Consider the following 15,278-nt stretch of genomic DNA (forward strand, 5'->3'; position numbering starts at 1 on the left):
TCCACATGAATGCCAGGACCCAAGGTTTCCCAGCAGAACCTTGCCCAGGGCATCACACTGCCTCCGCCGGCAGCCATCTTCCCATAGTGCATCCTGGTGCCATCTCTTCCCCAAGTAAACGATGCAAATGGAAACAGCTGTCCACATGATGTAAATGAAACCATGATTCATGAGGCCAGGTCACCTTCTTCCATTGCTCCATGGTCCAGTTCTGCCGCTCAGGTACCCAATGAAGGCGCTTTTGGCAATAGACAGGGGTCTGGGCTGTCTGACTGGTCTGCGTCTACGCAGCCCCATATGCACAAACCTGCGATGCTCTGCGTGTTCTGGCTCCTTTCTATAACAGCCAGCATTAACTTTTTCAGCAATTTATGCTACAGTAGCTCTTCTGTGGGATAGGACGCGGCCGATATTACCGGCATTATAAAGCAGAGGGCGGGGCTACGATGATGCGATTCATCATGAATCGCGTCATCGCACCCCTGGACCGCCCACTTTCGAGTGCGGAGGGGGGGGGCACGGGAGGCCAGCAGCCATTCTGGAAGCAGCACCCAATTTTTGGGAGGCTCCCGGCAGTCCTGTGAGGGTAGGCAAGTTTACCCTGTTGTCGGTTCACAGGTTGACCGACCTTGAACTATCTTTGGTGGTTACTAACCACTGCACACCGGGAACACCCCACAAGACCTGCCGTTTGGGAGTTGCGCTCACCCAGTCGTCTCGCCATCAGGTTGGCTCTTGTCAATGCCGCTCGGATCCTTTACACTTGTCCATTTTTCCTGCTTTCAACACATCAATTTCAAAACTGGGTCTTCACCTGCTGCCTAAACCCCCCACCTCCTGACAGGTGCCATTGTAATGAGATCATCACTGTTATTCACTTCACCTGTCAGCGGGTTTAATGTTATGGCTGATGGGTGGGTATAAAAATAAATTGATGCTCATCTTGATTATTTTGAAACATTTTAGCCATATGGCTCTTTTAGTGTTGGACTATGCTGCACCTCCTTCCTTGCAACCGCCTCTGGCTGCGAGCGACTACGGTACCTTGACGCGTGCGCAGTGCGACTTACGTGCAGATTTACAATTATCCCGTAACTGCGTAAACAACGGAATAGCGCACATTGGTGAATCAGGCACAGAGTACACAGTGTAATGCCCAGACGTTCGGTAAATCTGCGGCCAGTATCTCAGCTAATTTTTTTCACATTCCATGAGGGGGGGGGGGAGATGTACCAAGTCTTGGAGACAGATAAAGTGGAGAATTTGCCTAAAGTAACCAATCAGCTTCCAGCTGTCATCATTCTAGCACAGTCTATGAGATGACGTGCGCTGATTGGTTGCTTTGGGCGACTTCTCACTTTATCTCTCTCCAAGGCTTGGTACATATCCCAACCTCATGAGGGGTAATGTGTGGCTTGTGCGCAACAGTACACCGCAGTGATTTCTGGCCGCACTTCGCGTTGAATTGAGTTGCGCGCGTGTTCTGAACTACAGATTTTATTATACTGTTGGAATGGGATTGAAATGCCGGCGGCTGTTTAGCCGGTTCAAATCCCGACAGCGGTTGCCCGACAGGATCAAGATCCTGACAGGGACAGGTAAGTACCCTAACCTCCCCTGTCCTCCCCCTAACCCTCCGTTAGTGGTGCCTACCCCTAACCTTCCCCCCTAGTGCCTAACCCTAACCCCCCCTTACTGCTCCCTAAACCTAACCCTCCCAGTGGGGTGCCTAACCCTAACCTCTCCCTGCGGGTGCCTAACTCTAGCCCTCTCTCCTAGGGGTGCCTAACCCTAATCCCCCCCCCAAACCTAACCCTAACCCCGCTAGACTCCCTAATTCTAACCCTCCCCTCCGCGCCTATCCATAAGGGCTCCCTGGACTTAGCTTCGCTCAGGATGGCGTCCTCAGCGTTCTGGTGTCGGGAATATGATAGGTGTCGGTATTTTGATGTCTATCATATATCCCTGTCGGGATTGGCCCCCGGTCACATGACTACATCCCCTTGGTATTGTCTCATAGAAGAGGACCAGCATAGGAAACACAGCAACTATAACAATATCAATAACTGAAATGTACAATAAAACCACTGCACAAGGCAAATGTAAATGGCTTATAGTGTATTGTGTAAAACTAACCCGTGTCGCACTGGCCTAATGTCTGTATAACCATAACATAGCCTGGAATTTGCCAATAAACATTAGATGTTACATTGTACAGTATGTAAATTAAAATGTTATACAATAAGTGTATTGTGCTCCCCCCCCCCCCTGCTTTAACCTTCTAACCTAGGGGAATTTACCATTCTGCGCTCCAGCTGCTGTTGAACTACACATCCCAGCATGCCCTGTCACAGTTTGCAATAAGAGCATGCTAAGTCTATGGTAGGGCATACTGGGATTTGTAGTTCCACAGCAGCTGCAGGGTCGCATGTTAATTACCCCTGTGACCACATCATGTGGCTTTAATTTATTAGCCTGTAAATGCTCTCATGTAACTTTTGCGTCATTGCTTTCAGTTCTGGCGTCCTTCTGTTGTTTCAGCCATGTAATCGTATCATCGGGTAGAGTTGTAGTTTATCATTGCCCTGGGATGCCAGACAGCTTTGTTGATCTTTTTATATTGGCAAAACAGGTTTTCATAAAGCAGCTTTTTGTCATTTCCCGGGGGGGCAATGGAAATGTACAATACTCTGGGATGATGTAAAGACATGGCTGAAAGCCATAGAAGACAGGTAGAAAGGTAAATAATGAGCCAAATTTGCAATGAGACCTGTACAGGCCAATCCAATGAAGTACTGTAAATTAATCTGAAGGTAGACAAACCCTTTAAAAAAATGTGTACAGAATTTAACTTTTATATAGAAACTACGCATGCAGCGATTTTTTTTATGTTTGCACCTTTCATTTTCTTAAAAATAGGGACCAATAAGCAGAATACTGTTATCCTGTGATGAAAGCAATCGCCCACCGTCAGTTTTCCTGCACTTGTATTCTCTCCCATGTTATCTTTGGTTTTAATAACATACCTTGCAGCAGCTTTGTCCCTATTTTTTTTTTTTCTTGTCACATTGAGTCTATGGGAGAGAATCTAAAAATATTCAATATGCAATTTTAATCCATAAATTATAAGTTTGGCCAGCGGACTGCACTGCAGTTGTTCAATGTGTCCTCCACTGTGGTCAACAACAGTTTCCATTAGAAGAACAGCATAACCTGTAGCAGAACGTAGCATGTCAGATGGAATTGCCAGCGCATGAAGTCTAATGCTGTCCTTCAGATGTGGCACATTAATAAGAAAACCCCACAATCGAAAGTCGCGTGGGGTAAGGTCCGGTGACCGGGGTGGCTGCTACATTCAGGTATCTTTGCCACCGCACCTCACCCCATGCAACTTTTGGTTGTGGGGCTAGAGATCTGGAAAACACGCCATGTACACATGCCGTCATTGGGAACGAGATTGTTGTGGGAGTGTAAGTGTCATTAGCGGAAATGGAAAATAATTGAACAGTATGTTGTCTCTGCCTACTTATTGCCTTGTTCTAAATGATATTTCCCACCTCTCTGTGTGTGTTTGTGGCTTGTGTGTACGTCTGTCTGTCCAGGTGGAGAAGCCTAGTGTTCAGACTCCCAAACCAAAAAAGACCACTCCCAGCCATAAACCTGTGAAAAAGGCCAAAGAGAAGCTGATCATCCCCGGCCGGGCGTCTAAAAAGAAGAACCCCGACGTGACCTCCATGGCAACACCGGAGGAGAAAGAGAAGAGCAAAGAGATCAATAATAAACTGGCCGAAGCTAAGGAGTAATCTAATAGCACTTACAGTACTATTGTCTTATTTTTATTACTGAGGCCACAGAATATGTTAGTGACTCTGAGGTTTGCTTATGCTTTGATTGTATTCTAGAATTCTCGTCCTTTCTTCCCGACATCACCCTGTCTCCACCCCCACCCCCCCACACACACACTTTTCTCACACTGAACCGTCAGAAAGTTTTATTTGTGTGCGGACAAAATTTCTACGTGGGAAAATCCCAAATATATACTGTACATGCTCACGGTGCTACGAATCAGAATGTATTACCCCCTATGTCGTCCCCCCCCCCCCCCCCCGCCTGGCCACCCGTAAACTCCCTATACTCCCCCTCTGTGGTGACTTGGTGTAACATGTACTTAGTGGTTGGAAGTTGCTAGTTAGAGTCGTTGTAGTAGGACCAGGGGTGAACAAGGAAACTCTTATATAAAAGCCTTGGGGAGGGAGGTAACGGGGGTAATAACAGTATAGGTAATATATGTCATATCCACCAAAATACCTAATTACCAGTAGTCAATTAAAGCAATTAAAGCATATCAATACATTTGATACTGGAATCTGAACTTGGCCTATATATAGTAACTTAGAGGTTATATGATCTTCGGATCAAATCAGCCCAACTCAGAAACACATATATATAAAGTATATCTATATATCATTGATAACATATGCTTGATTATCATAGCACAGACAAGACTATAATTTGCATTTTTTACGTGTCTGTCTCTGATAATTTACATATAGTTTATATTTAAATTCATTTTGAAAGTAATTATAGCATGTTGATCGTTCTTAGTTCTGCACAGTCCGTGTCTATAATAATGAGCCATTGTGGCTTGTTTATTAAATACAGTAACACAGTTGTACTGTAACAAGTCTAATGAACTGGCCACCAGCCGACCATTTCTTCCTACTTGGGCTCGATCCAATTAAGTGCACCTGCGACTAAGCACAGCTGTATGCCGCACTTATGGTACCTCGGGACTCGTAATATTTCCCCATAGTGCTGTGAGCAAAAATGTGTGAGTTCGGGGTGAGATCGGGCAGCGAATTTCTGCGCCATTGCTGGTGTTTCTGTACGTTGTGACAGCAATTCGCCACCCTTCGCACCTGATTGGATCAAGCTCTTTAATTCCACTTCTGGAACGCCCAAGTAATTCTATTTATTGGCCATTCATAAAGCTCTCACGAATAAGCAGCCCCTTCATCCACATTAACAGGACCATTTATCAAGGATCGCTTTTGCACCGCGATCAGGGCATGCCAGTGACGCCCCTGATCGCATCGCAAAAAGCCATCTCTTCGGCCGGATGTCTCAGCCCGTCCCTGCGATGTCTCCGGAGAGCTGCCGACCACTACAGGGTCCCCTGGACTGCACATGTGCATCCGCCATAGCCGGGGAGGGTTCAGACGGATCCCTACGCTGGATAATAGTGCGCGGTGTAGCCCATAGGCTACAGCGGATAATGCCAGCTTCAGATGGGGTTAGCTGCGGGGGCCTATATCTGCAATGCATCGCATTCCGGATATTGGTAAATTTGGCAACATAGAAACCTACGGGGACGGCGCCTGCCAGCGGTTTTGGAGGGATCACAGCAGGTATCGGAGATACCTGCTGTGGTCCCTCCATAATACATCCGGGGTATACTTAGTGATAAATGGGCCCCTAAGACACAACGCCTTATTCGCCCAAATAATGATAACATATACACTTCGCAAGGCTTTGCCCATCAGACTTCCAGGATCCTTTCCTAAAGGAGTTCCTTTATCTTTCTTGATTTCTGTTGTGTTTTTACTGTGCCCTAATACCCCATGGGCAGAGTTGTTTAGGTTCATTGCCCTTGGGTATGACCCATTTGCCTTTGGATGCCATTGCCCTTTGCTAAAAAGGCAATGCAAATCACCAATGTCTTTCTATGGTGATACAAAGAACCTGCTGAAAAGCACAGCACGATTTCAGAAAAATAAAGCAATGTGTTTAGTTAAAGCGACCGGGCTACCCATCAGCTAATGTATTTAAAATGACCTAAAGATGGGAAGCTCAATTAATTGTGGCTTATTTTATACGACCGTGCAGATAACACATCAAATCCATTGGAAAATAAAACGAAGTAGCTCTGCCAGGATGATATATAGAAATATAAATGTACAGAACAAAGCCAGCCTGAAAGTTAAAGCGATATATTGTAAAAAACAAAATTGTTGAAGGGCTTATACAAAACAGCAAAGACAACAGGGAACAATTTAGGATGCTACCGTATGCTAAAAGAGTGATATAGGGGCTATTGTAAATTTAAACTTTCCCAAATCTACTTCTACAACCGGCAATGCCCAAAACATGGCACAGCGATGATGTCATAGAAATTTGGAACATGAATTAATGGGATTTGTTTGCAAAGTTTACCCACATTTGCTGAAAAAAATGAAAGAAAAAAATGTTGTAGTGTCTTCGAAAGTTTTTTTTAAAACAAATCTTGTTATACCTCTAAATCCTTCCAATTTCTATGGTTTCCTATCTGTAAAATGTAATGCTTACTGATAAATAACTGCAAAACAATAAAAAATCAAGTCTTAATTACTGTTTCTAGGTTAAAACAAAATACTTAGGAACTTTTTCTTTTCAAAAACTCAGCTTTTACCGCTAGTAAAGTCAAGTGCATTAAGGACTAAAATTGTACATGTCAAAATTATGACCACTGGGCCTGATTCAGAGCTGAACACTCTGACCAGAGCGCTCGCTCTGAATCAGGGCCGTCCTAGCTAAATTTGGAGCGGCCTCCTGGCCGCTCGCATAGCTGTGGGTGACCACCCACAGCTTATGCGAGCGCCAAAAAGATGGTCGCGATGGTCAAAGACCATCGCGACCATCGTGCTTGCGACGAGACCCTGCGGTAGGGTCTCGCTTCCGCAAGCCCAGGAGTGATTTTGGCTCTATCAGAGCCAAAATCACTCCTACTGACATCATTACTGATGTCAGTGGGGCCGGACTCAGACGGTAGGCATTCCCATGGGAACGCCTCCGTCTGGCAGTCACGCCCCCGGCACGCCCACCAAAGGGGGCGTGCTGTCAATCAACATCGACAGCACGTCCCCTTTGGTGCGAGACCCGGAGCGAGGGAGAGCCCGTCGCTATCCGGGTCTCGCGCATGCGCACGACAGAGCTCCCTCCATCGTGCGCATGCGCAGTGGGGCAACATCGACCCGTTTGCGAGCGTCCTTTGCTCGCGAACGGGTCTGAATGACCCCCACTGTGAGATGTTGTGGAATTACAGGTTCCAGCATGGATGGCTGTCAAAGTGTGCTGTGACTTGTAGTTCCACAACAGCTAGAGGGCCACAGATTGCCTAACCATGCCGTAAAATATATTCATTTAATAAATCTTAATCTGTGGCAGAAAATCTAATATTTAAGACAGGAATATGGGACTGGAGTTTAGGAAAATATTGTATAACAAGCTCACAGAAAACAGAAATGGGCTTTCAGTGTTTCAATGGCACACAATAATCATCCGACTGGAAGAACCTGGAAATCCTGCCAGCTACGCCAACTGTTATACTGTATGTGGCCGTCATAGCAATGTGTGCACTGGGAACAGACATCAGTAGGGAATTCTCTCTATTGTTCTGTTTGTGCTGGATGCCAAAAGCTGCTTTCAGTGCAGTGATGAAGGGGTGACAGGGCATTTCCAGGCTTATTTGCATGAAAACGGAATGCAACAGTGTGTGAATATACTGTATTGTGTACAAGAGAATAGCGGTAGGCAGTGTCTCCTTAGCCCTGTGTAATGCATGCTGCACACAGAATTGTTATTACACTGTATTTTGTGTGAGGTGTTTGCATTTTGTACTTTACACAACCTCTATGCAGTTTTTGGAGAGAGTTTTTACAGATTATATGAGTGATGCTAAACACAGCAAAACAACAATGACTGTACTAGTGCAAGGATGCTGTCACTCTATGAGCTTTATATGACCCAATGGGCCGAATTCAATTCAGTGCGATGTTGAATAGCAGCGGGAGGGAGCTCCCGCATCTATTCAATACACCGCGCTGTTTTGGGCGGCTAAAGGATTTCTTCTCGCACCACCCTGGTGGATGCGAGGGGAAATCCGACAAAATGCCCGGCGCGCAGCTGTTTACTGGCTTAGCGTGACGCTAACAGCCGTGCGCCCGACACTTTAGTCAGAGAATGCCGGTTACCGTGCCTTAACACCCAGGTTAAGTCGCGATAACCGGCGTTCTCAGACTTAACCTATACCCAGCAACGCTAACAGCGCATTGAATTGAATAGCTGCAGGAGTCTCTCTAGCTTCACAATATTGAAGATAAAGCCTGTTCTCTCCTTATTGTCTCTCCCTGCACAGCTCCAACCCCTCCCTTATTACCCTGCACAATTCATGTGTCTCTGCATTCTACATGTACTGTACCTGTCTCTCTACACAAAGCCTGTCTCTCTGCACTCTCTCTGCACTGCACCTGTCTCTCTCTGCACTGCACCTGTCTCTCTCTGCATTCTACACTCTCTATGCTGAATTTCTGTGATTCTCTAGTTTCTATGCTCAGCTCCTGTCTCTCTACAATCTCTCTGCATGGCTCCTATCTCTCTGTACAGCTCCTGTCTCTCTACAATCTCTCTGCATCTCTCCTATCTCTCTGTACAGCTCCTGTCTCTCTACAATCTCTCTGCATGGCTCCTATCTCTCTGATCTCTCTCTGTACAGCTCCTGTCTCTCTACAATCTCTCTGCATGGCTCCTATCCCTCTGATCTCTCTCTGTACAGCTCCTGTCTCTCTACAATCTCTCTGCATGGCTCCTATCTCTCTGTACAGCTCCTGTCTCTCTACAATCTCTCTGCATCTCTCTGTACAGCTCCTGTCTCTCTACAATCTCTCTGCATGGCTCCTATCTCTCTTATGTCTCTCTGTACAGCTGTCTCTCTACAATCTCTCTGCATGGCTCCTATCTCTCTGATCTCTCTGTACAGCTCCTGTCTCTCTACAATCTCTCTGCATGGCTCCTATCTCTCTGTACAGCTCCTGTCTCTCTACAATCTCTCTGCATCTCTCTGTACAGCTCCTGTCTCTCTACAATCTCTCTGCATGGCTCCTATCTCTCTTATGTCTCTCTGTACAGCTGTCTCTCTACAATCTCTCTGCATCTCTCCTATCTCTCTTATGTCTCTCTGTACAGCTCCTGTCTCTCTACAATCTCTCTGCATCTCTCTGATCTTTCTCTGTACAGCTCCTGTCTCTCTACAATCTCTCTGTACAGCTCCTGTCTCTCTACAATCTCTCTGTACAGCTCCTGTCTCTCTACAATCTCTCTGCATGGCTCCTATCTCTCTGATCTCTCTGTACAGCTGTCTCTCTACAATCTCTCTGCATCTCTCCTATCTCTCTTATGTCTCTCTGTACAGCTCCTGTCTCTCTACAATCTCTCTGCATGGCTCCTGTCTCTCTGATCTCTCTCTGTACAGCTCCTGTCTCTCTACAATCTCTCTGCATGGCTCCTATCTCTCTGATCTCTCTGTACAGCTGTCTCTCTACAATCTCTCTGCATCTCTCCTATCTCTCTTATGTCTCTCTGTACAGCTCCTGTCTCTCTACAATCTCTCTGCATGGCTCCTGTATCTCTGATCTCTCTCTGTACAGCTCCTGTCTCTCTACAATCTCTCCTATCTCTCTTATGTCTCTCTGTACAGCTCCTGTCTCTCTACAGTCTCTCTGCATGGCTCCTATCTCTCTTATGTCTCTCTGTACAGCTCCTGTCTCTCTACAGTCTCTCTGCATGGCTCCTATCTCTCTTATGTCTCTCTGTACAGCTCCTGTCTCTCTACAATCTCTCTGCATGGCTCCTATCTCTCTGATCTCTCTGTACAGCTCCTGTCTCTCTACAATCTCTCTGCATGGCTCCTATCTCTCTTATGTCTCTCTGTACAGCTCCTGTCTCTCTACAATCTCTCTGCATGGCTCCTATCTCTCTGATCTCTCTGTACAGCTCCTGTCTCTACAATCTCTCTGTACAGCTGTCTCTCTACAATCTCTCTGTACAGCTCCTGTCTCTCTACAATCTCTCTGCATGGCTCCTATCTCTCTGTACAGCTCCTGTCTCTCTACAATCTCTCTGTACAGCTGTCTCTCTACAATCTCTCTGTACAGCTCCTGTCTCTCTACAATCTCTCTGCATGGCTCCTATCTCTCTGATCTCTCTGTACAGCTCCTGTCTCTCTACAATCTCTCTGCATGGCTCCTATCTCTCTGATCTCTCTGTACAGCTCCTGTCTCTCTACAATCTCTCTGCATGGCTCCTATCTCTCTTATGTCTCTCTGTACAGCTCCTGTCTCTCTACAATCTCTCTGCATGGCTCCTATCTCTCTGATCTCTCTGTACAGCTCCTGTCTCTCTACAATCTCTCTGTACAGCTGTCTCTCTACAATCTCTCTGTACAGCTCCTGTCTCTCTACAATCTCTCTGCATCTCTCTGATCTCTCTCTGTACAGCTCCTGTCTCTCTACAATCTCTCTGTACAGCTCCTGTCTCTCTACAGTCTCTCTGCATGGCTCCTATCTCTCTTATGTCTCTCTGTACAGCTCCTGTCTCTCTACAATCTCTCTGCATGGCTCCTATCTCTCTTATGTCTCTCTGTACAGCTCCTGTCTCTCTACAGTCTCTCTGCATGGCTCCTATCTCTCTTATGTCTCTCTGTACAGCTCCTGTCTCTCTACAATCTCTCTGCATGGCTCCTATCTCTCTGATCTCTCTCTGTACAGCTCCTGTCTCTCTACAATCTCTCTGCATCTCTCTGATCTCTCTCTGTACAGCTCCTGTCTCTCTACAATCTCTCTGCATGGCTCCTATCTCTCTTATGTCTCTCTGTACAGCTGTCTCTCTACAATCTCTCTGTACAGCTCCTGTCTCTCTACAATCTCTCTGCATCTCTCTGATCTCTCTCTGTACAGCTCCTGTCTCTCTACAATCTCTCAGCATCTCTCCTATCTCTCTTATGTCTCTCTGTACAGCTCCTGTCTCTCTACAATCTCTCTGCATGGCTCCTATCTCTCTTATGTCTCTCTGTACAGCTCCTGTCTCTCTACAATCTCTCTGCATGGCTCCTATCTCTCTTATGTCTCTCTGTACAGCTCCTGTCTCTCTACAATCTCTCTGCATGGCTCCTATCTCTCTGTACAGCTCCTGTCTCTCTACAATCTCTCTGCATCTCTCCTATCTCTCTGTACAGCTCCTGTCTCTCTACAATCTCTCTGCATGGCTCCTATCTCTCTGATCTCTCTGTACAGCTCCTGTCTCTCTACAATCTCTCTGTACAGCTGTCTCTCTACAATCTCTCTGTACAGCTCCTGTCTCTCTACAATCTCTCTGCATCTCTCTGATCTCTCTCTGTACAGCTCCTGTCTCTCTACAATCTCTCTGTACAGCTCCTGTCTCTCTACAATCTCTCTGTACAGCTCCTGTCTCTCTACAATCTCTCTGTACAGCTCCTGTCTCTCTACAATCTCTCTGCATGGCTCCTATCTCTCTGATCTCTCTGTACAGCTCCTGTCTCTCTACAATCTCTCTGTACAGCTCCTGTCTCTCTACAATCTCTCTGCATGGCTCCTATCTCTCTGATCTCTCTGTACAGCTGTCTCTCTACAATCTCTCTGCATCTCTCCTATCTCTCTTATGTCTCTCTGTACAGCTCCTGTCTCTCTACAATCTCTCTGCATCTCTCCTATCTCTCTTATGTCTCTCTGTACAGCTCCTGTCTCTCTACAATCTCTCTGCATGGCTCCTATCTCTCTGATCTCTCTCTGTACAGCTCCTGTCTCTCTACAATCTCTCTGCATCTCTCTGATCTCTCTCTGTACAGCTCCTGTCTCTCTACAATCTCTCTGCATGACTCATGTCGCTCTGTACAGCACTTATTATTCTACATCTCTCTGTTCAGCTCTTGTCCCTCTGCACTCCCCCTGATCAGCTCGTGTCTCTCTAAATTCTCTGTATGGCCCCTGTCTCAGAAGGTGTGAGTGTGACAATATCCATGTTCCCCTATCTACAGAAGGTGTGCCTGTGACAATGTCCTCGTCCCCCTAGCTACAGAAGGTGTGACTGTGACAATGTCCTCGTCCCCCTATTTACAGAAGGTGTGAGTGTGACAATATCCATGTTCCCCTAGCTACAGAAGGTGTGACTGTGACAATGTCCTCGTCCCCATAGCTACAGAAGGTGTGACTGTGACAATGTCCTCATCCCCCTATCTACAGAAGGTGTGACTGTGACAATGTCCTCGTCCCCCTATCTACAGAAGGTGTGCCTGTGACAATGTCCTCGTCCCCCTAGCTACAGAAGGTGTGACTGTGACAATGTCCTCGTCCCCCTATTTACAGAAGGTGTGCCTGTGACAATGTCCTCGTCCCCCTAGCTACAGAAGGTGTGACTGTGACAATGTCCTCGTCCCCCTATTTACAGAAGGTGTGACTCTCTACAATCTACAATAGTGTACAGTAAACAGGACTTACATCGTTCAGTGCCTGAGGAACACCACCTGGTACAAAATATTCTCCTTAACTCACTAAATCTAACGCATTTTCCTATTACAGTAACCGTTGCTAAATTGTGTAACTAAAGACGGATTTTTTTTTTAAACTGTCATTTACTTTATTTTTCATAGAATGCTTGAAAAGAAGAATAAGTGGTAATACAGGTTGAGTCTCCCATATCCAAATATTCCAAAATACGGAATATTCCGAAATACGGAATATTTTTGGCATGACTGAGATGGTGAAACATTTGCTTTTTGATGGTACAATGTACACACACTTTGTTTAAGGCACAAAATTATTAAAATTATTGTAGAAAATTACCTTCAGGCTGTGTGTATAAGGTGTATATGAAAAATAAATGAATTTCATGTATGTAAACAAACTTTGTTTGAGCCACAAAAATTATTGAAAATATTGTATAAAATGACCTTCTGGCTGTGTGTATAAGGTGTATATAACACATAAATGCATTCTGTGATTAGATTTGGGTCCCATTCCAAAGATATTTAATTATTTTATGCAAATATTCCAAAATACGGAATATTCTGATATCCAAAATACCTCTAGGTCCCAAGCATTTTGGATATGAGAGACTCAACCTGTATCAGGAAATGTATTTATTACATTAGGTGGAATACTGTAACTCTTGATAGACAGGTCAGTGTGTTTATAACACATGATTAAGTTACTGTATAAAGTTAGCAGTGATATATACGGTAGTACTAGTAATATAGAACTATACTTTAAATAATATATTTTATTTATTTTTTATTTGTGACTGCGAGTGATAAGTTACTAAAGGCGGATACAGAGTATGGAATCCCGTGTATATATATATATATATAACAGAATTGTTCCTGACGGGTCCTGATTAGTGAGTAGATCATTGTGATATGGGTGTAAGTAATCACAAGGCACTATTCATACAGATGCTTTGTTAATAGGAGATAATAAATATAAAATTAGAATTTGCATATTATACATTTATTAGTGGTTTATAAGGAACTGCAGGCGTTTCGATTTTTTTTTTACAGAGTTCAGTATCAAGCTTTATAAAAAGTATTTATTTGTAATTATAAATGTAGAACAGTTCTAAAAAATCCGAATGGTTTTAGTTTAGCTATGTGCAATTCAGCAAGGGGACCACGTTATGGTAAATGTAACAAGTGGAGTAATATTAGGGTTTGGCTCTACCTGCCGATCTCTATTACTGCCAATGTTATAGGCGTAGAATGCTGCTATATGTGGTTCTGACTGGATTTCGGCCACTAATGAACACTTGCATACCGAAGTAATCATATTGCTTTGCTATATAGAACAGTTCTTGTCTCTGGCCCTATAGAAGTCACTAAAGATATTTATTTGAATGATGAGCTCAGAGTTGTTCAGCTATTAATGACTCCCTAAAACATATTTATATCTGCATTTATTTCCTCTTGGGTAGAAAAGGATACAGTTATAGCTTATAATTACTTGGGACAGGAATCTTCATCGCCAGACATAGGTATAAGGATCTCCATAAACTATTCCAAATAAAATGTATCCTGCCTCTTCCCACCAACAGTGCCTGTAACCTGAGCGATCTGGAAATGAAAGGGTTAAAAAACGCTAAGGGAATGAGATCTCTACATTGGAGGGATGCACTGAAAATCTGCTGTTTAGTGCAACCCCATCCAATGTCTGGCTGCCCTAACAAGCTCAGAGCCGTATTCAATATGAGCCGAGCAGCGATACTCTTTCGCGTCCCGGACTTTTCGCCTACTTCGCCTGTTTTGTAGGCGGAAAAGTATCGCGCGCGTGTCCGCTTTACCCCGTATTCAATTTGAAAGTAAGCGAAAACAGGACCCGGCAAAACTTGAACAGGCGGAAAGTACTGTCAGGTTTGGGGAAATCAGCCCCCCAAAAGATGCTCTGACATGGGGGTTCCCTATGGTACCCCCCGATTTGGCTTGCTGAAGGAATGGCCTTAATAGCTGCTAAATAGCGTTTTTCTATACGTGGTGCAGAATACTAATCAGGAGAAATTTTTTTCATGAAATCCCAGCATATTTGGGGTACTTGAAAATGGGGGTCAGCATATTTAAAAGTTGCTAAAGTGAATTTGAAAAAATCATGAAAAATCCACCTGCCGCAAGCACCTGCAATCAAAAAAACACTTGGGGGATACAAGTTCGCTAGTTTTTAACTTTGTACCTTAAAATTTTTTTTTTTCACCCCCTTTTTCAAAGTCGTTTTTTGGGGTGTCCGTTTAGTGTTTTTTTTTTTTTTTATTTTGACACAGATCACCTTTTAGGGACTGTCTGAAGGCTGCACGAGGGTTCCCACAACGTTGCACCCCAAAACCCCAATTCCGCACTTTTTTCCGCCTGCTATTCATAGGCGATAGTTTTCCGCCTATTACATTGCATTGAGTGTCCGCCTAGGCGGAAAGTCTTTCAAATCGAATACGGGGTAAAAGCAAAACAGGCGAAAATGACGTCATCGGCGAAAAAGTATCGCAGATCTGGACTTTTCGCCTCAAATTGAATACGGGCCTCAGTTTTTAACTCCATCATTTCCAGAACATAGAATTTAGACCACAATGAGACTAGAAGACATCCTAAAAACATTTTTTTTGGGGGGGAGGGGTAAGAAAAGAAGAAACTACGATGTAGGTTCTGTATAGCCTATTTCTGCCTGCCATTGATTCCATACATGTAACACGTACGCACATTTCTTACCACGGACGGATTTGTAAGCGTAGAAAGAGCAGAGCGCAGCTTATGTCTCTTGTAGTCACAATTTCGTTTTTGCTAATATTCATCTCCCATATTCCTATCTGAGGCGCTGCCGGCCAGAAGTGCTGAGTATTGTTGGCGATGGTGGACACTCGGGCAGATATCACTGGGTGTGTGGGCTCAAAGGGGGTCAGATACCTGATAATGACCC

General features: G+C 44.8%; 1 protein-coding gene across 5 annotated transcripts in view; it reads left to right on the forward strand.

Moving 5' to 3' along the window:
- MAP6 (microtubule associated protein 6) overlaps window positions 1-15,278 on the forward strand; it is a 133,047-nt gene that overhangs the window by 76,868 nt on the left and 40,901 nt on the right. For 2 of the 5 annotated variants that reach the window (XM_088444007.1, XM_088444008.1), the window contains exon 3: window positions 3,603-3,799. The exons of 1 other annotated variant lie outside the window; for it this stretch is intronic. In XM_088444007.1, coding sequence (XP_088300133.1) covers window positions 3,603-3,799 — 197 coding nt within the window. Of the gene's footprint in view, window positions 1-3,602; window positions 6,385-15,278 lie in introns of those variants that run through there. 2 more of the 5 variants (XM_088444009.1, XM_088444011.1) reach the window with 1 other exon arrangement.

Source organism: Taudactylus pleione, unplaced genomic scaffold (genome assembly GCF_031769625.1).
Source record: "Taudactylus pleione unplaced genomic scaffold, aTauple2 ptg000344l, whole genome shotgun sequence".
Lineage (NCBI taxonomy): Eukaryota > Metazoa > Chordata > Amphibia > Anura > Myobatrachidae > Taudactylus > Taudactylus pleione.